Genomic DNA, 26,819 nt, shown 5'->3' with positions numbered 1-26,819 from the left:
ACCCCAACAGTTAATTCCATCATCTATCAGAGACTCAGTCCATTAGAGCCAGGCTGAGGCTGCCTGGCTGGGTGGGACTGACCATGACAGGGGGGTATATGAGCCCAGCCCAAGCTATTAGATCTAGACAAAAAAAATAACACAACCGCCAAACTATACATCTCACACTGTCAGCATGGAGACCACAGACAGGGTGTGAGTGTTCCAGGACTGACCTCCAATCATGCTTTGCATTATGACGCGTGGCAGACGGATCTATGGAGCAGAGTAGATCACATCAACATTGCCTGATAGCCAACAAGCAGCATTACGCCACTATGCTTGCCTTGTAAGCAAAAGCACTACTGTCAGTGTGCATCATCCACTACTTGTTGTTGCCCCCACACACGGGCCATTTCTCAATGGACGTACTACTTTGCTCCGAACAGATAAATTGTAGCATGGACCGGTCAGAGTAGGAGGCCTCAAGCAAATTAAGTATAAACCTTGCTGAATTGAACAGGACGTCATCCATTAATTTTCCAAAATGGAGCAAAAACACAACGAGTTGCGGCCAGTCTAGATCATTTTTGGTTTATAATCCCTACTCTCATTTAGCAGTTGACACAGTTTGCAAAACAGATTACAAAACTTTGATATGTTCACACTGTGTTTTGTCTTTATTGCAGTGTTTTTCCTTTCCTTCCACCATTGCAGATCCATCCTTTAAATGACTAAAGTCACCATGGCAACCGTATGACCTCTTACAGAACTGAAGACTGTCATGAACGGCATTAGCATCTAGGCATTTGCCTCTTACCATCAGATTGACATACTCTACAACAAGATCGGAGGAAGCCCAACCTGTACTCAAGGGCCAGATGCTACTGTCTAAGACCAGGTATAGTAGCAACAAGAAAGTGGCCTCAGTGGCCCGAAGACAGCTTCAGAAGGTCTATCATTGAGCCCCTTGATGAACCTGCATATCAAGTGATTGAGCGCTCAAGTTTTCATTCAGAGAGAGAGACTAATAACAAATCTACTACTTATAAAAGATCCTGATGATTATAAAATGAAACATAACAATAAAACAAACACAATGTATCAGTGCTGTACCATTAGTATGGAGAGATCTGGATCTTTAAAGTAATTGCCATGTATATAAAGCACTCTGCACATTTACATTATTGGCAGAATCACTTATGTCAATACTTGGAAGAGTCCTGTCCTATGAAATTACAGTCTACTCACAGCCATGGCTGCGAAAGTTGGAATTTCATTAATGAGCCAAGGACTATTGTCACGGTTTCCTTTCATTGTGAATTTAAATGTCAGACCATTTAAAGGTTTCAACAAGATCAAAAAGGCAGGTTAAACATTATTTTCTATTGAACATAAAGCATTCCTTTTAGCATGTATAACTGTCTAGAATACCAACCGTAGTCTCGTAGATTCCATTCCAAGCACGCCTATTGGACGCTCTCAGAGAGTTTTGGTCAAAACTGAACACTTTCAAACTGACCCTGACTGAGGTCGGAGGCCCCCTAGCGTCCCATAGGCTGTATGTGTAGGCTGCTTTGCCACTAGCACAAGCCTTTAACTCACACATCCAGCTTGTTTACACCATGTCACCAATATCTACTTCCTCCAGCCAGACCATGGCGACTACCCTGTGATAATTCTCTCACCGGCAAGCCTTCGAAGGCCCCTCTGACAGTAACCAGAGAACAAGAGGAATGTGAGGGGAGAACCTCATATCAATAGTAATATCTCCCTCTAGTGGCTGTGTAATGTGCTGCTCTATAGGGCCTGTTAATCGGGGTTCCAGTTGACATGTGTTGGGGTTTTGGGTCACACCATTAAGGGTTATTCATTGTATTTTTTTTTATGGAACTGGATTTGGATGATGCTACATAACAAAGTAATAAATAGGAAACATGCAAAAAAACATAAATATCGATTGAAGATCAAGAGCCTTACCTTGCACTCCACCACACTCTGATCCGATTCACAGGTGACATAGATCTCGTCCACAGCCCGCCGTAGGTTGTCAAAGAGGAAGGCCCAGTATCGTGCTCGCAGGTCCACCTTGCGCGGCTGCCTGGCTTTGGTGGGACTCTTATCTACACCCTTGTCTAACAAGGCCCCGGCTGTGCTTTTGCTATCCAGGCCTGCATTCTGCACGGACTGGGGAAGTGGACACAAAATATTATACAAAGAGTAGGACTTAGTCAGGGCTACAATGACCTCTAGTGGTATAGTTTCTTAAATATCAGTGTGCAAATATTATATATTATAATATAATGATTTGTTTTCTTTTTTTCCCCAGAACTATCACATGTCCAATTGTATCTACGGTCCTGTCCCCCACACTGCCATTTAATCCAGGATGTAATGCCGGTCAACACATAAGGCACACTTACCTGGCTAACCTAGCCCAAGCTCCCTGGGAGTTGCTTAAGTGAAATGAGACTAGGAAATCCCTGCTTGCAAGGCGTCCCCTGTCCATGGGCAATGCTGGCCAATTTGAATGGCCCATGCTAGTGGCCCAGCCAAGAATCCCACTTAGACCGTAGTGCTGAGCTACGTGCTACAAAACAGTCCCGCTGTGACATGAAGCTAATTATTTCAATGAACCATCTTTAGGTCTGAGTATTACTTAAAGGGTGCTAAATGCAGACATGTAGACCAATATTAGAGTAAGGTAATATGAGCACCTGTTTCTTATTCCTATGCAGTCCAGAGTTGATCCTTTGGTTCCTCAAATTGCTGTTGGTATGAGTCTTCGACTTCCCTGTTAAAAATGGAAAGAAAACAAACACATTTCAAATCCAGAAGAACAAAGTATTCTAACAAAATAGACACAGATGGCTTCATTGATCTGGTAACCTTGTGTTTTGCCACAGAAAATGGCCAGAGGGAACCACAAACCAACACACACAAAGTGCAGAACCTAACACAAACACACAAAGTGCAGAACCTAACACAAACACACAAAGTGCAGAACCTAACACAAACACACAAAGTGCCCCCATCACCCCTTTATAACAGATCTCTTTTTTTTCAGAGTTGATACAAGAAGCTTACTTTGGCAGCATTCCCAAATAATGTGGAAAAACAAGCCTGCAAGACTTTGAGCATGAGCAGGTTTAATCTGCGGTATCAACATCATCCTTCTGGTTTGTTGTATTAGTTGGGCCTACTGCAGAACCTATCCTGGTGAAACATTCAGTCTGATGAGTTTAATCAAACAATTGGCTGGGTTACTTGGGGAGTTCCTAATCATGAATCTTAAATAAGGTTAGATTTGATTTACAACACTAAGGTAAGCAGCAACCCTAGTAAACATAATGCGTCCCTGATTGGTTCTATAAAGAGTTGCAGATTTATGATATATGTTCATGGTGTCTTGAATTGGTACACAAAAATGGCAAAAACAATTGGAATCATCCTTTTCAGAGCCAAATGCAAGTGAATTGAGAGTTAAATACTACTATTTTATATTTTGATTTACATTGTACAGATTTTTTGTATAACTTGTGTATAGCTTTCTGTAGATCATTATTTTGTATTGTAACAAATTAAAAAGCGGTTTGATGGTTATTTCACAATGAAATACACTTTAATGGTCAAAATTAAACACTGTTTAGTTTGAGAAACCGCTATGAGTTTTAATTAATAAAATTTTGTCTTAACATACTGATAGTCGCAGTGACATTTCTGAGAAATCATTGAACAACACCCACATTATATTACACACACACACACACACACACACACACACACACACATATACATACACACATATACATACACACACCCACACACATACACATATACATATACATATATATACACACATATATACACACATATATACACACATATATACACACATATATACACACATATATACACACATATATACACACATATATACACACATATATACACACATATACACACATATACACACACACACACACACACACACACACACACACACACACACACACACACATACACACACACATACACACACCCACACACATATACACCCACACACATATACACCCACACACCCACACACCCACACACCCACACACCCACACACCCATACACCCATACACCCATACACCCATACACCCATACACCCATACACCCACACACCCGTTGTTCAGAATATCCGCCAAGCTAAAAATGTGTGATGCTCTCCACCACAGCCTCTATTAGTTCAGTGTTGACTTCAGTAAACACTGACTTGCTGGTGAGATATTTCCTTTACTAAACGGCTCCTGTGCACCTCTAAAATTTCTGTTTTTACCCCCACGTCCTAGCACATCCCAACACTTCACTGGAATCCAACAGTATAATGTAACAGAAAAATTAGAAATCAGGGAAGTAGGAAAACACAAGAATATGATCATCTGCACATGGTTGCTTCAGACTGCTGGAGCAGGATTGAAACAGCGGAGTGGTGTAACATCGGGCATCAACGCTCTCATAAGGCCACATACCAGTAGAAAGACAATTGCCAGTGCTTACCCATGAGGTGTATGTCCATAAGTCATCGTTTCAGTATAGGTATGATACATTTGGTCTTGAAAACAGCAAATCTAATTGCATCACTTTGGTTATTTCTGTGAAAACGGTTTGTCCTTTTCTTTGAGATGGTGCACATTCTTTTCAGCTTACATTTGGTTTTATTAGAAATGTTACTATGCCTTAGCATGACATTAATCAGAAACACTTTTCTGTGAGGAGCAAGTGAGTCAAAAAGTGTTATGCCATATCCAATCAGTCTTTCTACCTTAGTTGGGAAGTGACCGTTACCATGCTAAAATAATACATAAACAGCACTCAGATGGTAATTACAAGTTGGTGACATCGGATCTTTCACAGACTATGGAAATTACCTGTATTATTTAACTTTCACACAAAATGTAACAACCAAAAAAAAATTATTATAACAATATTCATTTGTCTTCTATCTATTATGGCCATTACTACACATTGTCAACTGAAGCAAATAAAGGCACCTAACCGGTATTTATGATTTCGCTGGTAATTTCCCACCTTCAAATAGGTGGGGAACAGCTTGAACACAGCCTTTATAGCAAATTAAAATAATGGGCAAAAGTAGATTTTTACACCTCAAATGTTTTCATAGCTTTCACAACTTTGCAATCACTTATTCATAAAAAATCTACAGAAATGCAACTTTAGAAAAAGCTACACCCCTAGCTACAATAGGTGGTGGTGTTCCCCCTTCTGTTGCTGAAATAAAGTATTTCTTGCAACAGCCTATCAGTCTGTTATTTACTGGGAAAAATTGTCTACTCGTCTTTACAGTACTAGACTACTTCAATGGTCTCATGTTTGAGGGCTTTCATGCATTCATGGCCTGCTTCCAGTGTTCCCACAGCATTTCGTTAGCATTGAGATCTGGGCTTTGACGCATCAGTTGTATAACCCCCCCCATGTCTTCTTTTTGAGCCATTCTGTTATAGCTTTGCTTGTGTGTTTTGGATCAATGTTCTGTTGATCCCTTCTCAGTTAAGCTTCAGGTTTTTGACAGACAGCGTCTCATACTCCTCAAAAATGATCTGGTACGTTATGGAATTCCGGGTTAACTCAATGATTGCATGTTGGCCCTGAGGCAGCCCCAAACCACAATTCTCTGCCTCCACGCTTTATGGTAGATAAGAGGTCCGGTTTATTTTGAGAGTCCCAAAAGTGTTTCTATAGATGCTCTACAGATTACCTACAGTATCAACTAACTCTTACCCTACCCTTTGTACTAATAAGTTGCTTATCAACATGTTTTTTTTTTTTTTTATGTATTACTGTCGACAGAACATCAACAAATTTGGAAAATAAAGTGTAACCACAAGTTTTTCTGCTCAAAGGAAGTCTCTATTTTTAGCCAGAAACAGTGCCCCAGAATTGCAGCCAAACAATTAATCTGTCGAGAGCACATTGTTTACAGTGGTTTTGGTCTTTACCCAGGTTTTGTCTGGAAAACGTCAGTCATATCTAGATGTCCATTTTTTCAGAACAGGCTTACTGAACTCCCCTGTAAGCCAAGTTTACTCACTCTTTCTGACAGTTGACTTATACACTTTGATTGTGGCAAGAGTGCCGTGTAGATCCCTTGATTTTACACTGGGGTTCTTATAAACTTCTTTGAAAAACCTTTGGTCAGCTCTTGGCCTGAATTTGGGGGGACTGACCCTTGACTGCCTGTGTTCTGGAATTTTCACCATCTGAAGATGATCCATCAGACAGTGGAGTTACGTAGTTAAAATTGCTTGGAAATGACTCGGTAACCCCTCCCAGACTCAATGGAAATATGGTTAAGAGCAAATTTCTGTTACTAATATTTAAGGAAGACTAAACCCTCCCAAGTTACTCTCTAGTGATTTTCTGATCATTTGCACTTGTTTAGATACACCCGTTTCTAGACATTTTATTTGATGGTAAAGCTAGGGGTGAAATAACATTTTTAGCATAAGGAAATTGCATTTCTGTTCTTTTTATTTTCCAGGAGATGTACTAACTTCTAGACAAGGACAAGAAAACATAAATGTTTAGATTCTCTCAGGACGTCATGCCCTGTCAACCTCAGGAATGTATGACTGACAACTGGGTATGGGGGTTGTCGTGAAAGAGTGGTATCTGCGTCATGGAATTTAAATGCATTGTTCAAGGTAGACATATATTGGAGAGCAACAATGAGATGGTAATGGAATATTTGTATAGACAGCTGTGCTGCTACAATCTCTCCCTCGACTCGCCTGGTCATTAGAGTCTTTGTTGTCAAAAGAAAGAACTGCAACAACATTTTTATTTCTATTTCTCGAAGATTACTTCCTATAATTTATGTTCTATGAATATAGAATCTTCCTAAATTGCATATCAGTTGTGTTAGGATTTGATTTCATGTTCATTGGTCCCTGCCTTACTGCTTCAGACTGCGTTCTGCCAATTCGGGTTTGTAGTAGTAGGCCATAGGCTAAGTGTGAATGTGGAGCTAGCCCCTCTCTCACAATGCAATGTACATTGTACGTGCGCAAAGTTTAATATGCATGCTCAGAAAGTTAGTGTGATCAATGTACAAACCCAATTCCAAAAAAGTTGGGACACTGTACAAATTGTGAGTAAAAAGGGAATGGAATAATTTACACATCTCATAAACTAATATTTAATTCACAATAGAGTATAGATAACATATCGAATGTTGAAAGGTGAGACATTTTGTAATGTCATGCCAAATATTGGCTCATTTTGGATTTCATGAGAGCTACACATTTCAGGTACCAATAAGAGGCCGGACAAGTTAAATGTACAGATAAGGAACAGCTGGAGGACCAATTTGCAACTTATTATGTCAATTGGCAACATGATTGGGTATAAAAAGAGCCTCTCAGAGTGGCAGTGTCTTTCAGAAGTCAACATGGGCAGAGGATCACCAATTCCCCCAATGCTGCGGCGAAAAATAGTGGAACAATATCAGAAAGGAGTTTCTCAGAGAAAAATTGCAAAGAGTTTGAAGTTATCATCATCTACAGTGCATAATATCATCCAAAGATTCAGAGAATCTGGAACAATCTCTGTGCGTAAGGGTCAAGGCCGGAAAACCATATTGGATGCCTGTGATCTTCGGGCCCTCAGACGGCACTGCATCACATACAGGAATGATACTGTAATGGAAATCACAACATGGGCTCAGGAATACTTCCAGAAAACATTGTCGGTGGAACACAATCCACCGTGCCATTCGCTGTTGCCGGATAAAACTCTATAGGTCAAAAAAGAAGCTGTATCTAAACAGGATCCAGAAGCGCAGGCGTTTTCTCTGGGCCAAGGGTCATTTGAAATGGACTGTGGCAAAGTGGAAAAGTGTTCTGTGGTCAGACAAATCAAAATTTGAAGTTCATTTTGGATAACTGGGACGCCATGTCATCCGGACTAAAGAGGACAAGGACAACCCAAGTTGTTATCAGCGCTCAGTTCAGAAGCCTGCATCTCTGATGGTATGGGGTTGCATGAGTGCGTGTGGCATGGGCAGCCTACACATCTGGAAAGGCAATGCTGACAGTTATATCCAAGTTCTAGAACAACATATGCTCCCATCCAGACGTCGTCTCATTCAGGGAAGACCTTGCATGACAATGTAACAATGCCAGACCACATACTGCATCAATTACAATGTCATGGCTGCATAGAAGAAGGATCTGGGTACTGAAATGGCCAGCCTTTCACCCATACAAAACATTTGGCGCATCATAAAGAGGAAGGTGCGACAAAGAATACCTAAGACAGTTGAGTAACTAGAAGCCTGTATTAGACAAGAATGGGACAACATTCCTATTCATAAACTCGAGCAACTTGTCTCCTCAGTCCCCAGACATTTGCAGTCTGTTATAAAAAGAAGAGGGGATGCCACACAGTGGTAAACATGGCCTTGTCCCAACTTTTTTGAGATGTGTTGATGCCATGTAATTTAAAATCAACTTATTTTCCCCTTAAAGTGATACATTTTCTCAGTTTAAACATTTGATATGTCATCTATGTTGTATTCTGAATAAAATATAGAAATTTGACATCATCCACATCATTGCATTCTGTTTTTATTCATTGTACAGTGTTCCAACTTTTTTGGAATCGGGTTTGTAGATCACATAGATTTGATGCCAAGTGGATCTGACAGCTCGTAGCCCCACTACAGCGTCATTTCTTATTTGAGACCTGATTGGCTGTCTGTCTGTCTGTCGCCAAAATTAGTCGGCAAGAAGAGCGAGGAGGGTTAGCTTCACAAACGCCAGATAATTTGAGAAAATAAATAAAGTGGATTTCATACTGGAGCACCGGTTTGAAACCCTTAATTTGGAGGAGAAACTTGAAGTAAAGCGACTTGGTGCCCATCAGCCACAGGATATTGTTCTGTTTTGCATGTCTGCCATTTGGTAGAGATGGTAATTGGTCGGGTTAAAAAGATTTGAAACATATTTCTGCAAGGATTGCAAAACATGAGAGCAAGTTGACAGTGCATACAGGCGCTCCATTGAGCAGCATAACAAACAGGTGGAGGAAAACAGGTACGTTCTCAGTCGGATCATAACATGTATTAAACTGTGTGGAAAATGTGAAACCGCACTGTCGAGGCACGACGAGTCGGTGGACTCCCTGAATCCTGGAATATTCAGATGCATTTTCGAGACTGTGTGTGAGGGCGATTCGAGACTTCAGAGGCACTATGACGCTCAGCCCATCTTCAAAGGGACATCTAGCACTGTACAAAACGAACTGTTAGACTGTATGTATGAAGTGTACAGGGAGGAGATAGCCAAGCAAGTGGACTAGACATAATTTGTTGCCATACAGGCAGATGAGACAACTGATGTCTCCTGTAAATCATTAATGGCGGTTGTGTTGCGATACATGTTGCCTGACAATACAGTGACAGAGAGGTTTTTGGAGTTTGTGGAAGTCAAAGATAAAACTGGACTTGGCCTCTCTAATAGCATCAAGGGTGTGCTGGAACCACTGAAGCTGGGAGAAAAGCTGATCGCTCAGTCTTGTGATGGTGCGGCTGTAACGAGTGGAAACATCAGAGGGGTACAGACGCTAATAAATGAGACATACCCACATGCCCAGTTTGTTCACTGCCATGCTCAGCAGCTGAACCTGACCTTGCAGCAACTTTGTTCAGCAAGGACGAGCATCCTGAAGGTGTTTTTTGCAGATTTAACTGCATTCCCCACCTTTTTCTCTGGCGCTCCAAAACGTGTTGCAGGCACTTGCTGAGGCAACACTGACCACCTGTACGATGGAACTTTAAAAGTAGAACTGTCAATGCAGTTTGGGAAAACCGCACTGTGCTGCTCCCGTGTATGGAGGACACACGCACACAACCAGGATGGGTAAGGCATACGCCCTGTCAAAAAAACTGGGACTGAGCCTTTCTGCAGCTGCTGGAATTAATTTTCTTCCTTATGCCAGAGGTTGATGTTTTATACAACACTCTGCAAAAACGGAATATCGATACATCTGGGATTAGCAGTGCGCTCACCCGTTTCAAGGAGAATGTCCAGAATATGCGGAAGCACACTGATGAATTAGCTGCCACCGTTCACGATGTTCTCTCACGTGTGTGAGAGAGAAGGAGAGCAATTATACAAGAAGGTCTCTCTCTCTCCAGTATGTGTACTACAACATCTGGTAGAAGCAAGCCGCTCTGTTGTTAAAAGTGTTTTGTGGAGCCACACTGTTTGTTGATGTGTTAAATAAACACATCCGTAGCAAGAGGGAGTTTTGTAGCTTTTCTGGTATGCATCCTATATTTTGAAATGGTTTGTGCCCCACCTATTATTTACATATAAAAACGCCACTGCAACTGGGTACACTTATTTTTACAGCTTTATACGTACATTCTAGAATTAATTCTTTATCAAACAACTGATATTGATAGATAGTTACTTGAAATGTTAACAGAGAATAGGCCACTTGATCATTTCTCTGTGCATATCCAAACATAATATCCTCTGGTTTCAGACAACTTCAATGGAATTAGTATTAGGACCCAGCATCATACTTGAGTGGGATATCCTAAACAAGTACATACACTATTAAAGTGGAAGAATGTGACCATTTTGACATCACTGACCTTCCTCCTCTTTGTTTTCCAAAGGAACACTCCAGGCAATGAGATTTCGAGCAGCACGACCCTCCTCGGCAACAATCTTCCTCACCTTGTCTTGGCTGTTTGAGCGCTGCAGATGAAAAGGGGACCATGTCAAATGCTACCAAATACCTTAACCTAAAACCCAGCAGTAGGACTTCACATGCAAGTTCCTGCAACACTGACAGCACTGTAGGGATAAAATGTCAACTTTATTTATAAAGCACATTTAAAACAACTGTCGTTGACCAAAGTGCTGTACAGGACAAAATATCAAAGTATACAAAATATATGAAATTTACAGGTAAAAATTACATAGATACACATAATAAGACACAGCTGAGTTGGCATTAAATGTGTGCTTCCAATTTTCTAAGATTAAAAGCCAGAGTAAAAAGGTGCGTCTTTAGCAATGACTTAAAAGTGTGTATAGTCCGGGCATTTTGAATATGCAGTGGTAGCCTATTCCAGAGAATGGAACCACCCACCGGGAAAGCTCGATCCCCTCTAGTTTTTAGCCTGGCTTTTCGGACAACTAGAAGTAACTGGTTAGCTGACCTCAGTGCTCGGCCTCGAGAATGACGATGTAAAAGTTCAGACAGATATAAAGGGGCCAATCCATTTAAAACCTTAAAGACAAGCATTTAAATCTTAAAATGAATCCTGAAACTAACAGGAAGCCAATGGAGGGAGGCCAAAATTGGTGTTATGTGCTCCCGTTTTCTTATATCGGTTAAAGGTCGAGCGGCGACATTTTGAACTAACTGGAGCCGATTTAGGGTTTTCTGATCTACCCCCAGGTACAAGGAATTCCAGTAATCCAGCAGAGATGTAATAATAACACAAATAACTTTTTCAAAATCCCTCGGAGGAAGATAGACCTTAGCCTTTGCCAAAGGTCTTAGCTGAAAGAAGCTAAATTTCACTACTAGACTCATTTGCTTATCAAGTTTGAAGGAGATAAAACCGAGATTCTTAACAAACGGTCTACTATAAGTGGCTAGAGGGCCTAGGGTACCAAGAGGATCACCCAGCAAGTTACTCTCTCTTACTTTCATTTCAAGTAAGAAAGTTTATCGCCAACCAGATTTTGATGTCCTTTAAGCAGTCTAAGATAGGCTGTACAGAGTCTTTAGATTATGTTTTTAATCGGCATGTAAATTTGTACATTGTCGGCAAAGCAATGAAAGGAGATTGTTTTTCTTAAAATGGACCCCAAGGGCAACATATGTAGTGAAAAAAGGATGGGGCCTAAAATGGAGCCTTGTAGGACCCCACAAGTGAGAGGTGCCTTGGTTGATGATACTTCGGCTAGGTGGACCAAAAAACTCCTATCAGTCAGGTATGACTCTAACCATTTCAGGACAGTTCCTTTGATGCCAATGGACTTTTCAAGGCGTTTCAAGGGTATCCTATGATCCACCATGTCAAAGGCTGCAGACAGGTCCAGAAGCACCAGAATAGCGAGGCTCCCTGAGTCAACAGTTTCAAGGAGATCTTTAAAACTCTTAAGAGTGCCTTTTCAGTACTATGACGTGGCTTGAACTAGCCACTGAAATTCAACTCTACTGTTGTTTGCTCCTTGGGGTTTAAGGCCGGGTGTTTTTGTAAAAGCACTTTGTGACACCTGCTGTTGTAAAATACATTTGATTGATTGGCTTGAAGACAGACTGAAACATTTCCTGGATTTCATGATTTTCTAAAAACATTGATAATTGGTTAAGAACTACTCTCTCTAGTACTTTAGAGATGGGCCTACAATTTGAAAGAATTAGGATCCAGGTTTATTTTTTTAATAAGAATCAGGACTACAGCATGTTTAAAAGCAGGTGGAACACACCCAGAAATAAGGCAAGTATTAATCAAAATAAAAATACCGGGCTCAACTTTATCAAAAAAATATTTTAAAAGACGAGACGGAATGGTATCCAGGGGACAGTTTGTGGGCCACATGGTATGAACTACCTTTGTTAATAATGAAAGTGATACAGGCTCAAATTGACTGAAGAAAGCCGAGAAAGTAGAAGGAGCAGAAGGGTCTAGGGCGGAGGAAGTGAGAATTTTTTTTAGAGCAGCAATCTTTCCAATATATATATATATATATATATATATATATATATATATATATATATATATATATATATATATATATATATATATATATATATTTTAAATCCTCACACAGTATGGTTGATGGCACAATTCAAAGCTAAGCTACTTGGGTTTAAGAGAGTTAAAGAGAACCTGATTATTGTTAAAAACGAGGTTTGATATAAATTGTGCTTTTGCAGCTTTAACAGCTCTCTGATAGTTAGTACAGCAGTCAAGTAGCATTCCTAGGGAAACCTGGAGTTCATCCTTCTTCCATTTTCTTTCAGCTCGTCTAAGTGAATGTCTGAGAGTGCACGTATTGTCGTTTAGCCAAGGCTCTAAAGATGACTTTGCGCGTTTAGATTTGAACGGTGCAACAGAGTCTAAGATATCAGTGCAAGTGGAAAGCATGAGTAGTAAAATCAGCAGCACTAAGAGCACAGCTGTCATCTAGATTACACAACAAATAACACAACAAACTGGTGCTTAGTATTGAAGAACATTTTCATTATGCATTATGTATCAAAGTTACCGTAAATACATATTCATAGGTTAGGCTGCAGCAAAAACAAAAGAGAAAGTGCACAAGTGTATAAAGCATGTTGTGTGTTGAAGACCATTGCATAGTGCTAGTTAATAGACCATTGAGGAATATACCTAAAATGCTATAGGTTTAATTAGCAGTAAATATATACAGAGTATGGAAATACAACAGATGCCTCAGAAACCTTGGCCCTGGTTAAAGGCAATTTCTCTGCTGCTTTACTCACCAATGCATGTATATTAGTATTGCTTTAACTTGTGACAATGACTTCACGGGTTGAACTTTCCTAACACTACATTTTTTAAATGCCACTATGGTGCATAACACTGTCCGAAACCCCTCAGATCACTTATTATTATCTAGGAAGACAAAAAAAAGAACTACCCCAAAGTGTCCAATCTGATTTTCCCTATATGTTTAGTTAGTTGCAAGTAGACTTTTCTTTCCCTCAAAAACATGCATGCACAGAAACACAATCATGCACAACAAAATTAACACACAGATAGACAAGGATGCACCACACAGAATACTCTAGGATCAGATCTAAAAATGTTACACTCAATTGATATTTTACATAGTTTGATTAATGGATAAATTCGCAATTTTTGACAGCCCATTTACAGATTATCTAGCATAATCCTAGTTAATAAAGACATTTTATTTCGTAAATTATTTACGTTTTGAGTTTTTTAGATTTTTTCGACAGTCTCAACTGCAGGCTAAAATTGATGTGAAAAGGGAAACTGATAGTGTTCGAAAATATATGATACATTCGGTTTTCTAAAACAGGAAGGCCACAGTATATTAATATAGGGCTCCGTATGTACTCCTGAAAAAATTGTGCCAAAGGACTAGCTATTCTGGGGCTGGGAAAACAGCCCAATATGTTAAAATTATGTAAGTCATCAGCTTTTATTTTTGGCCATTTTGGTACATACTTGTTTCAGTGTTCAGAAATGTCAACACTTTCTATACAGTCTCCCCCATCTAGGCTATAAAAGTTGTGGGAAAATTGTCTTGACAGGTGGTTTTGATTGAGTGTCTTAAGTCACATAATTTGGGCAAGCAAGAAATGTCTATGTCTAGCCTTCATTCCAGGCTATCAGAATATAAATAATTATTGTCCCAATACTTACCGGAGGTGCATGCTAATCATGGACTTTCATTAATTTGAGGGCAAAAGCCACAAATACAAGAAAGTCTCTACTCTCATCAATATATAGATGTCAGCACCCGGAGTTTGCCAAATGTCACTGGAGCCGGTTGTGTAGTCATATATTTTGTCTTTATAATAAAGGATCATTTGACAATTTTGATTAAGGATTAAGTTTTCATAAACTACTTACCAACTATACAAAGCATCCTGAGAAAAATGAACTTGATCCACATAGAACAGCTGCTCTAAACAATCTTAGGACATAGCTTGACTTCAAGATGTATACACATAAAGTAAAAAATTGTGCCGGACAGAGGTTGAGTCCATTCAAAGAAGAGGAGATGGGAGACCATGCAGAACTGGCCATGTCTGGAATTTTCCCAGAACATTTGGTTACCTTGAAAGGTAGTTTTACTATCTTACCAGCAGGGGGTTCTGCCACTCCTCAGCAAGCCTACTTAGCTTGAGCTTCACATTTTTGGCAGGTTGTCAGGTCTTGAGGTGGGTTTTGAGTGGTCATTGTCATAGACCTGGTTACTGTCATAGACCTTGCAACCTAGTCATGGGTTTCAGTTGACTCATGATAGTACAGAATTTACAAATGGCTACATGTACGGCCAGAGCCAGGAAAAGCTTAATACAAGGCTTGTCTGATCCACCTAATCAGCACCTGCCACTTCAAAGAGGAAGACAGTTTGCCTTACACAATAGAATACACAGCCTTGTTCATATGCTATAAATGATTTACAGACTAAACCCTCTACATGCAGACACAGAAAACAGACAGTAGTAAAGAGCAGGTGTAGGTTTCCCCTTTAAAAAGAGATATGTCTACAAACACAGATATGTAAAAAGAGGGTGGAACAGTTATAGAACAGAGATCAAGAGAAAGTCTAGATTAGAAGATACATGGAGAATGCAAATAGTCTGCAAGGAGGGTCCTTGTTCTTATCTTCTTCTGACATACTTCCACAGCCCACTTCGACAACCGGTTATCACTCACCCAAAATATCACTTGTGCTAATAGGTGATATCATCTGACAGCAGGACCAAAATAGAGTAGCTTGCACCACTAGCAACTAGCCCAGTTGTGTCAACTTGACAATGACAATTGAGAAAGTCGGGTGCATAGCAGGCTGATGGACCTTTCATCCTTTCTGCTCTGCTTATAATCAGGTCTGAGCTCTTTCAATACAAAGTATTAGTTTAAGGGTGTGCACACTTATGCAACCAGGTTATTGTGAGTTTTTTTTCTTAAAGATTTCAGTTTGCTTCTCAATTGAATTGTTCATGTTATAGGTCACATTAAAGGTGGACAAAGTTCTGACATGATTTATCTTTGTCTCATTCTTTTACGTCACAAAAAAATGGCATTTAAACAGGGGTGTGTAGACCTTTTATATCGACAGTTTTCTTGTAAAACAATCTCTGATTTGAATTTTGACAATGGCATCTCGTCTTTGGCGATATTATAAGCTGTGTTTAATTTAGCTGTGATTGCAGCTTCCATGCTTTACCGTTCTGACTCCTTTGTGGCTTCATTTTTTTAATTCTCATTGCACAGTGCAATAACTGCCTACAAGGGATCTGTCTAGGTTGAGCCTATGGGCCTGTTTTATGCGCAAACAATGCTGTTATCACAATTATTCCCTGGGCTGGAGGTGGGGTGAGTAAGAGGCAGAGAGTGGATCACGCACGTAGTCATGTGACCTGCTTTGTTTTTGAAGGTTATGCTGATTTGCCCAATGAAAAATTTAACTCGAAAAACAAGATTTGGTCCCAATCATGACTTACTGATGGTTACAAGAACTGTTTAACAAGATCATTATGCATTATCATTTTGATACCATGGCAACTTTACTTGTATGCAATGGTGTGGACCGTGAATATTTTTAACTCATAACTGTATGCAGGACCAGACTTTTGCTTGTTAGATATTCTAAAAATAATTATAGCTCCACGTTATGTGCCACAGTTATTTTAATATTATACAAGACATGCATGATGTAGAGTCGTAAAAAGACACACACGGCTTTATTCAAATTCAGTGGAAATTCATCACCCCGATTTTCATCTGACAAGCCCACCCTATTCTACATTTCATAAATTAGGAGAAATGCTATCTAGGCAATGCAATAATAATCACCTTTATTCATTGAAGCCATTAACACTGAGAAATGTCCTTTGTGTAATGCTGATTCTAGTTCACAACATACAAATACACATTATCAACACAAAGTAAATCTACAGCACAACTGCGCCATACTATTCCCCACCCAGAGTGGCCAGCACAACTGTGCCACATAAGAGCCCATTCAGAGAGGCCAGCAAATCTGGATTAGGCAATTCCCCTATATCCTACTGCTCTAATAAAAAAAAGGGACCAACAGTCCAATATGACAGCCATGCAGCACTGGCAAACAGAGCACCCTGCTGCATCTTAACAACCATATAAGGCATCTTCTTAACATAATATAATTTAAAGAATATTAGAATGACTAGGAAAACAAATTTTAATTAAGTTCAGGAAAGGATTAACGATTACCCATCTAAATATATAGAAACAAAGTTTATGAAATAAATAATTGTCTATTCTCCGAATTAATATATTTGTCATTTCTGAGAACCACTTAGGTAGCCAATTTGATGATACAGCAGTAGGTATAGATATATAGGGTTAACATTGATAGACATATATGCAGTTTTTAGAGCTTGTAGTTTTCAGAGATGGCTTCAAGATATAAATATATTAAATTGATGGAATTCCTGCAAAGTCGGCATGTTATGTTGTTAGTTCAACTTCAAATGAAACTGAACAGGGAACCATAAAATGTTTGTATTGGATACATTATTTTCTAAACGGGATCCTTATCAAATATCCCAACCTGTAAACAATCAAACCAAGATCCAAAGAGTTAAGGTGTCGTTACCATGGCAATATTAATGGCGGTGCCCAGTTACAAAATAGCACTAGCTCCGTCATTATTCAATTTTCAGAATTACTGAAAGTAGTTGAAAATAACCATAATATGTATTAAGGCCTATCTTGTGACCATCACATCATGACAAAAGAAAAACATCTAAGCAAAACATTTTAGCTACTTTAAACAGAAACATCAATTCGAAAAGGCCTAGCTAAGATTTAACATCTGGTTAGCAAAGCTAGCTAGAGTTGGGGGGAAATGTCCGTGTAGCTTTGCAGGTGAGTTAGCAGGTGGGCATTGGCAAGGGCCGGTGACAAGGTAGCGAACTACCGACGTTAGCTGCTGTAGCTAACTAGCGACCATAACCAAGTTAACATTAGCTAGCAATCCAAATGGTTTCAACAATTATGCTGGCTGGCTAAACTAGGTCATACTTTAGTGGTTATACATTACCTAAACACAGATATAGCTAGCTAGCTACAGTACCTTCAATGTAACTGCTATGGGAGTATTCCTGCTTTTGCCTCCTCCATGCGAGGATCCTGAACTGTTGCTGCCAGACCTCTCCCTCCCGTCTCCGCCTTGTCCAATTCTAGGGCCGAGTCGGTGCTGACCTGCGCCACGCCGTCGTCCATCGTGGCGACTGTCTTTTGACATTAGCGTAAAGTATTTATATTCCGTTTCTTTGAAAATAAACTAGCCAACGGGTCGAATTGTCGGTGTTGACGGAAACACCAATGTGACAGCTAAAAGCAACCAGACACAGGACAGAATGCGAGACATCTCACTGGCTCATATTTTCTGGTCTGGGCGGTCTATTTCTAGACCAGAATGGCTCCACCTAGATAGGACAAATGGTTGTTTCGTTCGGGGGTCTTTGTTCTGCACTGTCTCCGAAGAAACGCATAATTTTGCAGGGGATGGTATGTTCACTTTTAGGACAGACACATACTGATGGTTACACTACCGAATCATTATTCGTCAGAAACCTAAGAAGTGCAGACCAATCAAAAAACAAAGAATCAGGGCTTACGGGGTGGGAACACTTTCAACCATGGCAACAACTGGGCGGGTAATTTCTTTTTTCTTGTTATCCTCATCTTAATTTCTCAACTGTATTTTCAACTTTACGAGATTTATTAACGACCAGACAGGCAAATGTTTGTTTACGACAGTTCCCTCCTAGCTAGTCAGGCATTTAAGCTAAACCTAGCCATGATTAATAGCATACTACTTGAAGTCTATGTTTGAACATTTCGTCACATTGTTGTTTAACGGGCACTGACCTGTGTAGGCAATTTAGCCAATAACAAACACAAATTGGGATACTAAAAACAGATAACCATTAGGGGTGTAACGGTACCTGTACCGTTCGGTATGCATTATAAATATGGTCTAGTTTTGAACGCATGTTTTGTTTGCGGAACTAAAATTCTAAACTCCGAGTTTAACCCCGGAGATGGATCTTAGAACCGTAACTTAGCAACAGAAGTAGCATATTACATGTTGTAAATATGACGAATGCAAACCACAAGCCAAACCTTTACGAGCCACTGTGTACAACCATAGGCGGAAATCCCGGGGGGACACGATGCTTTGAATGTAACTGGCTCATCTGCAGCGTCCTCTCTTCTGTAAATAGTAGCTAACATCTCCCTACCATCCGCCACCCCCATTATCGGCCGTTTCTAGTTCAAAATCCTCTCAAGTTCAAAATGTAAATGCACTGGAAAGCAACGGTACGTTTTGCTAATCAATATACCCTTTCATCTAGCCCACTACCATATTTTATTATAATGTATTGAGGTTAAAACACTTTTTTTGTTGTTTTAGGTAAAGTTGCAATTCGTGAAATTCGGCTTGCACGACAGACCAGAGGTCGTATCAAAGTGATCAGTCTTTTTTCTTTATCCAAAGGCAAGAAAGATAGCTACAATAGGGGGTTCTACGAGATTAGTTAAGTTCAATTATTCGTTTTCAACGGAGCAAAACTGTGTGTTTTACAGATTTATGTTTGTTTGAGTTTGAAGTAAATGTATTTCAATTATGTTCATTAGAAGGGAGATCCAGTTATTAAATGTTTCTTTTTTAAATTATTTATTTTTTAGATTAATAGGCTAATGACAAAATCTGTTTTGAATTGATTCAGAGAAATCGTGTTTAGAAACAGAATATGTATGTTAATGTTCATTTACTATAAACATTAGGCCTAGTATTTTGGTATTTTGGCAATTTGTGTGCCTTTTGTTGGTGTTGGATGGAGTGGACTTCAATTTCTTTACTTACTAATTTAAGTCATTAGATTAGTGTCTAACACAAACTATGAGACAGGTGTACTTTAAGCCAACCTTGACCAAAAATTACTTTATTTTGATACATTTTACGCCCGTTGCTACTCTGAAAAATACATGAAAATATGTTTAAGGGAGTATGACCAGACCCCCCAAACCGACACTTATCCCCCCATCCATGAATTTCTAGTGACGTCCCTGAAAGCACCTATGCTGATTATCGACGCTTAATAGCGCGTTTTTAAGATTCTAAATATTGCGACCCCGCCATCACCTCGCAATGGTTTTCCACTGCACCCCTACCCTAATAATTCTGTCCTTCAAGCTTTTGTCAAAGAATTCTCCATTTGCAGCAATTAAATCCTTGCAGATATAACCCATAAAATAGGGTTTGTATTTTGGCCTGTGTACTGGGTACTAATGACCATAATATGTTCACATATACAGTGGATATAAAAAGTCTACACACCCCTGTTAAAATGCCAGGTTCTTGTGATGTAAAAGAATGAGACAAAGATAAATCATGTCAGAACTTTTTCCACCTTTTATGTGACCTATAATGTGAACAATTAAATTGTAAAACAAACTGAAATCTTTGAGGGGGAAAAATAATAACCTGGTTGCGTAAGTGTGTACACCCTTACACTAATACTTTGTTCAAACACCTTTTGATTATATTTCAGCACTCAATCTTTTTGGGTAGGAGTCTATTAGCATGGCACATCTTGACGTGGCAATATTTGCCCACTCTTCTTTGCAAAAGCGCTAAAAATCTGTCAGATTGCGAGGACATCTCCTGTGCACAGCCCTCTTCATATCACCCCACAGATGTTCAATTGGATTCAGGTCTGGGCTCTGGCTGGGCCATTCCAAAACTTTAATCTTCTTCTGGTAAAGCCATGCTTTTGTGGATTTGGATGTGTGCTTTGGGTCGTTGTCGTGCTGAAAGATGAACTTCAGCTTTCTAACGGACACCTGAAGGTTTTGTGCCAAAATTGCCTGGTATTGGGAACTGTTCATAATCCCCTCCATCCTGACTAAGGCCCCGTTTCCAGCTGAAGAAAAACAGTCCCAAAGCATGATGCTGCCACCACCATGTTCACTGTGGGTATGGTGTTCTTTGGGTGATGTGCAGTGTTGTTTTTGCACCAAACATACCTTTTGGAATACCTTGGTTTCATCAGACCATAACATTTTCCCACGTGCTTTTGGGGGACTTGATGTTTGTTTTTGCAAACTTCAGCCGGGTTTGAATGTTTTTCTTTGTAAGAAAAGGCTTCTGTCTTGCTACCCTACCCCATAGCCCATTCATATGAAGAATACGGGAGATTGTTGTCACATGTAGCACACAGCCAGTACTTGCCAGAAATTCCTGCACTTCCTTTAATGTTGCTGTAGGCCTCTTGGAAGCCTCAATGATGGCAGCTGTGTAATGACTTCTATTTAACATGAGTTTGAATGTGATTGGTTAATTCTGAACACAACCACATCCCTGTTATAAGAGGGTGTGCACACTTTTGCAACCAGGTTATTGTAAGGTTTTTAATTTTCCTTTTTCCCCTGCGAAGATTTAAATTTTTCAATTGATTATAGGTCACATGAAAACTGGAAGAAGTTCTAACATGATTTATCTTTGTCTCATTCTTTTACATCACAAAAACCTGGCATTTTCACAGGGGTGTGTAGACCTTCTATATCCACTGTACATATGTAAAAACAAAATACAAATGTAAACATCAAACATGGAAACAACAGGACAATCGTCCTTTCAATTATTTAATTCAGTAGCAGTACAAAACAAATCATTAAAGTAATATATTCCACATGTAACCCCCTCTAAGTTGTGCACAACTAATAATTTGTCCAACCTTAATGCCTCCGTAGGATATTTATAATTTTTTTGTGAGTCAATTAAAATGCCGATTGTAACCCTGGATTTTCCGCTGAGCTGCAGATTAGTTGACTGTCATGTCCACATGCCACAGTTGACGTTGCTAACAAGAGTGTTGGTTTACTTCGCTCAAAAACCTTTATTGAAACAAAATAATAGGGAGGATGTAGATCACTTTGTCTTTTGGGCTCTTTCAAAATAAACGTTTACTAGGAGGAGTGGTCCTTTCTGTGTACCCCTTTAACATACCACTGAGGAATAATGGACTCCTGTTTATAAAACTAAAGAAAATTATAAAGGTATTTTCTTTAATTCAATACAAATACAAAACATGCTAAAATGAATGATTCAATGTTTTTTTCCTTTCATAGATGAAATACTCAAGTTTGACTATTGCATTATTTGTGATGCACTGTACCTTTGGACAGAGCTCCCACAATAAAGGACAACATTATGTAGGTCACCAGCAACATCCTGATCACAACATGGATCTATTACTGGGAACTGAGGTTTTCATTTCACTCTTCATATGAATTATTTTATTTTACCTAATATTTACCTAACCATTTATATACCTTGGGTTTTAGGAAGGAGATGAAATAAATAAACTTAGACCATCTGAGCAAAGGGACAAAATGATGGAAGTTTTGAAGAAGATTGATATAGATTCAAACAAGCAATTAAACTCAGGTATACAGCTAGAAGATTTTGTTCAACTATGAAATGAAAACAAATCCAGCGTTCAAACAAATGCTCTGAGTTGATGTAATGTAATGTTATAAATACTTTGTGTATCCTATAACCCCTACAGAGGAGATCACACTATGGATTCAGCATGTCTACCGGAAATATGCATTTGTTGATGCAAAGGAGCGCTTCCCTAGTTTTGACACCAACAACGATGGTGTGGTGTCATGGGAAGAATACAACAAGGTCGTCCATGCACAAGCCTTTAACATTGATGAGAATGCTATTCTGGAGGATCCAGAGCAAGAATCTCTCAGATTTGTAGGATCACTTAAATTACAGTTTTTTTGAAATTGTTAAAAACATGTTTCACGCATGAACTACACCTTGCTATTCTCTGTCTTTTCCCTGTTAGCTCCACATGAAGGAGAAGAAGCGATTTAACTTTGCTGACGTTGATGGCACACCAGGTCTTAACCTAACAGAGTTTCTCGCATTTACACATCCATCTGAGGTGGACCATATGGCTGTAAGGAATTAATTATAGTTGTTACATTAGTATTTAGATGAGCAGTGCTCCAGAAAGGAATGTTTGTTAACGTCATATTTTGCTTTTCTTCTAGGATTTTACCATTGAAGATGTGTTGACGGACTACGACAAAGATAAAGATGGGTTCATCAATCTACATGAATTTATTGGTGACATTCAAAATAATGGTAAGCACAGGGCAATGGAACGTTTTCAATGTTTTTCTCAATTTAATATAATAAAAATCGGCTGTCCTGCTTAATTAGTCTGTGTACTTTTGAAGACGGTGACCCATCACTGTGGGAGATTGAGGAAACTGTGCGCTTTAAGAATCTCTATGATGAAGACAAGGATGGTAAACTGAATAGAGAGGAGCAGCTCCGCTGGGTGGCTCCTAACAGCTATGGTTCGGCACGTGAGGAGGTGAGAAACCAACACTACAAAGTCTCTCCACTACCATGTAGGGTGACGCTCTGGGAGTAACATTTCTCCTTTGTTTATACCATTGGTTTCTGTGAAGTGCAAACACATTGTTTTCATTTTCACATTTAGGTAAATGGCAAGCCCCCCAAATTAATACCCCTACCTGGTATTGAAAAAAACACAGCCATGTTTTCCATGTTTAATTATTAAATGTTTTGCATTGTTTAAATGACAATGAACCCTGAGATGTATTTTGGATTGAGTTTTAGCCTTTATTTATTTTTTTCCATTATTTAAACTGCTGAGTCACTTCAGAACCAATTCTTATTTTCAATGATGACCTGGCAAAAAACATTCAATTGCAATAGGACAAGATAACACACAAGAACCACTTAATAATAAAGTACAAAACATAAATACAAATAAACATTATTTACAAAATCAAAAAACAATATACTGTTGGTATCCAGTTCCATTTGACTGAGTCAGCAAGTGTTTTGATCAAATGATCAGCTTGTTGAGTTTGTTCTTTAAAGAGTTAGGCGTGATGAATGTGTCTGGCTTAAATATCTTTTGCAGTTTGTTCCAGTAATTGGTGGCAGCGAACTGAAATGAACGATAATCACAGGAAACATAGGCTTTAGGAGTGCCTAGTGGTGCTCCCAAAGGTTTTGTTAGAAAAAATAAATGAATTAAGAAATTATTAAAGAATAATTTAAAGGCAACATTTCCAACAATAACATGGTTGAGCTTTGTTATACAGTACCTTGGGTAGGGGTATCCAAAAACTAAAACCCTTTTCAACCACTGTTCATTAGACATACAGGTTGGTATGACTGGTAACCACACGAATTGAAAAGGGTTCCCATTTGTGTGTTCAAATTATTTAACTATGCTCTCTAATATGTTTGAATAGGCTATTCGCCTCATCAAAGAAATGGATCAAGACGGTGACGGAAGACTGTCAGAGGAAGAGGTTTTGAAAAATCAAGACATTTTTATGAATAGTGAAATAACAGACTATGGAAGACAGCTTTATGAGCCACATGACGAATTATAACAGATGCTAGTGTATTTTTCCAAAAAGATCTATATTTTTTCTGTTAAGTTCAATAAATAATGTATGTATTTACATCAAATGTTTTATTATAATTGTTATTACTCCTATTATTATTTATTTATCAAATGTTCCCCCTTTTTTCCTAAAAAATTTGTGACGTCCAGTAGAGAACCTGGGAGTGACCATTGTGTTTCTAAATGCATTTGCATTTAGATCCCCCTGCACATATCTACACTGCATACTCTACACTTTTCAGGGGATTCTTTTTTAAATTGTGAAATACATTTATTATGATTAATCCTTGGGGGAAGAACCTTTGTCAGTAGTTACAGGTTACAATTTTCCACAGGGATTTGGCAATATATGACCATTCTTTTTCAAAACAGTTCATGTTTTCTCAAGTATTTTGAAGTGTCGATAGACATCAGTCTTCAAGTAATGACACAAATTTCCAATAGGATTGATGTTTGGATCTGACATGGCCACTCAAGGATATTTACCATGTTAGCCCATTGCCACTGCACTATTGGAAGTGTCCTTCAGGTCGTTGTCATGTTCAAATATTAACTTGTGTTTCATTTCAAATTTCTTGTACAAGGCCGCAGGTTTTCCTCAAGGGCTTTTCTGTGCATTGCTTTTTTCCTTCTTTCATGACAGGTACCTGATCCATTACGATGAGAAACATATTCACCTACATTTAGAATGGATTCCAGTGTTGATTTAAATGTTAGACTACCATAAACACATAAACTGGACCAACCATTTGAGTAACAATGCAGGTGATGCATCTTAGTGTCAACATGTTGTTTATACTTGACTAGCATAAAATAAAGGAATTGGTCAATGGACATGTAAAGACATACATATTGAAACAAACATTCAATAGAACATGCCAGTTATATTATTACCTGGCTGAACGCAGGGGGCTAAAGCCATTGTCACCATGACAAAATATACACACACTACCGTCCAAAAGTTTGGGGTCACTTAGAAATGTCCTGAAGCACCTCCCACAAGTTGGATTGGCTTTATGGGCACTTCTTACATACCATACGGTCAAGCTGCTCCCCCCACAACTCAATAGGATTGAGGTCCAGTGACTGTGCTGGCCATTCCATTATATTGAGAATACCAGCTGAGGGCATCCTCCCTAAATACAGTAGTTCTTCTATAGTTTGGATCTGTGCTTTGGGTCATCATCCTGTTGTACAAGGAAATTGGCTCCAATCAAGTGCCGTCCTCAGGTTATAGCATGGTGTCGCAAAATGGAGTGATAGCCTTACTTCTTCAAGATGCCTTTTACCCTGTACAAATCTCCCACTTTACCACCACCCATGCACACTCAGACCATCACATTGCCTCCACCATGCTTGAGTGTCAAGCACTCCTCCTGCATCTTTTCATTTGGTCTGCATCTCACAAATATGTTTCTTTGTGATCCAAACACCTCCAACTTAGATGTGTCTGTCCATAACACTTTGTTCCAATATTTCTCTGTCCAGTGTCTGTGTTCTTTTGCCTATCTTAATCTTTTTTTATTGGCCAATCTGAGATATGGCTTTTTCGTTGCAACTCTGCCTAGGAGCCCAGCATCCCAGAGTTGCCTCTTCACTGTTGATGTTAAAACTGGTGTTTTGCAGGTATTATTTAATGAAGCGGCCAGTTGAAGACATGTGAGGCGTCTGTTTCTAGACACTAATGTATTTGTCCTCTTGCTCATTTGTGCACCGGGGCCTCCCATTCCCTTTCTGTTCTGGTTAGAGACAGTTTGCGCTGTTCTGTGAAAGGAGTGATACACTGTTGTGAGATCATCAGTTTCGAATAACAAGGACATTTCTAAGTGACCCCAAACATTTGAACGGTAGTGTATTGTATGTATGTATTTATATTTATCTTGTAACATAATCCAGAATTTTGCAGTTTGTGCTGCATTTGAACCAAATGTAGAATAGCAGTTGTTGATATTGGAACCATAGACATAATCCATACAATGCAATCTCACTATAAGGGTTGTGATACAAATTTGGCTAGGGCTGTCATTATGACATAGATGTGATTAACGATTTAATTGTTAATATTGTAAATTAGGTGCGAATCCGGCAATTCGGCTTTTGGAACTACGAGTAAATCAACGTTATTAACCATTGCTCTTCACAAAAACGCAATTGCAAAGCAACACATTTTCCTGCGCGTCGTGACGTTTCCCATTTCGCTCCGCTGCAATTATTATAGCCAAGTTATTTGAAGTAGCCTTCTACACGTAGCAAAACGTGTTTCAAAGCTAAGTTATGTAATTCAAGTGCGATTAATTTTATCTTCAAACGTTAATATGCAATGAGAAAACAGATATTGCTATCCATGAATTTCTAATTAGGAAATATAGATGGAAATGACAAAAGTCAACTTACAATATAAGTAAAAATATTTTACACACACTTGAGTGTTTTCTTTGTTTTTTCGATCTGAGTTCATGAGACAAATAAGCGACTGAAAAGTGTTGGTCTAATCAATAATATTTCGAAATTACATGGTGCATTGGTGCAAAACAACGTTTAAACAT

General features: G+C 39.0%; 2 protein-coding genes across 10 annotated transcripts in view; one reads left to right on the top strand and one right to left on the bottom strand.

The window, feature by feature from the left end:
• scaper (S-phase cyclin A-associated protein in the ER) overlaps positions 1-18,216 on the bottom strand; it is an 89,652-nt gene extending 71,436 nt beyond the window's left edge. For 2 of the 4 annotated variants that reach the window (XM_010896540.4, XM_020040367.3), the window contains exons 1-4: positions 17,865-18,216; positions 10,649-10,754; positions 2,697-2,773; positions 1,960-2,166 (exon numbers count right to left, since the gene is read on the bottom strand). In XM_010896540.4, the coding sequence (XP_010894842.2) occupies positions 1,960-2,166; positions 2,697-2,773; positions 10,649-10,754; positions 17,865-18,035 (561 nt within the window). In that variant the 5' untranslated portion in view covers positions 18,036-18,216. The remainder of the gene's footprint in view (positions 1-1,959; positions 2,167-2,696; positions 2,774-10,648; positions 10,755-17,864) is intronic. The other 2 variants (XM_010896541.4, XM_020040368.3) reach the window with 2 other exon arrangements.
• rcn2 (reticulocalbin 2) lies at positions 18,202-24,328 on the top strand. Of its 6 annotated transcripts, XM_010896546.4 has the most exons (9): positions 18,940-19,117; positions 19,212-19,334; positions 21,932-22,069; positions 22,148-22,250; positions 22,372-22,568; positions 22,663-22,776; positions 22,871-22,964; positions 23,060-23,199; positions 24,116-24,328. In XM_010896546.4, exons 3-9 carry the CDS (start codon positions 21,932-21,934, stop codon positions 24,257-24,259), a joined length of 930 nt encoding a protein of 309 aa, XP_010894848.2. In that variant the 5' UTR covers positions 18,940-19,117; positions 19,212-19,334; the 3' UTR covers positions 24,260-24,328.
• The last annotated feature ends 2,491 nt before the right edge of the window (positions 24,329-26,819 follow it).

This window comes from Esox lucius, chromosome 19 (assembly GCF_011004845.1).
Source record: "Esox lucius isolate fEsoLuc1 chromosome 19, fEsoLuc1.pri, whole genome shotgun sequence".
In the NCBI taxonomy this organism is placed as follows: domain Eukaryota; kingdom Metazoa; phylum Chordata; class Actinopteri; order Esociformes; family Esocidae; genus Esox; species Esox lucius.
The sequence above is the reverse complement of the archived record's forward strand: the minus strand, read 5'-3'. Positions and strand labels throughout refer to the sequence as shown.

Excerpts from the sequence above, each read along its gene's own strand:
- rcn2 (XM_010896542.2), top strand. The coding sequence starts at position 18,233 with ATGGTTGTTTCGTTCGGGGGTCTTTGTTCTGCACTGTCTCCGAAGAAA. Across the intron at positions 18,302-21,931 it reads GCATAATTTTGCAGGGGATG|ATGAAATACTCAAGTTTGAC; the intron begins GTATGTTCACTT and ends TTCCTTTCATAG. Across the intron at positions 22,251-22,371 it reads AAACAAGCAATTAAACTCAG|AGGAGATCACACTATGGATT; the intron begins GTATACAGCTAG and ends TAACCCCTACAG.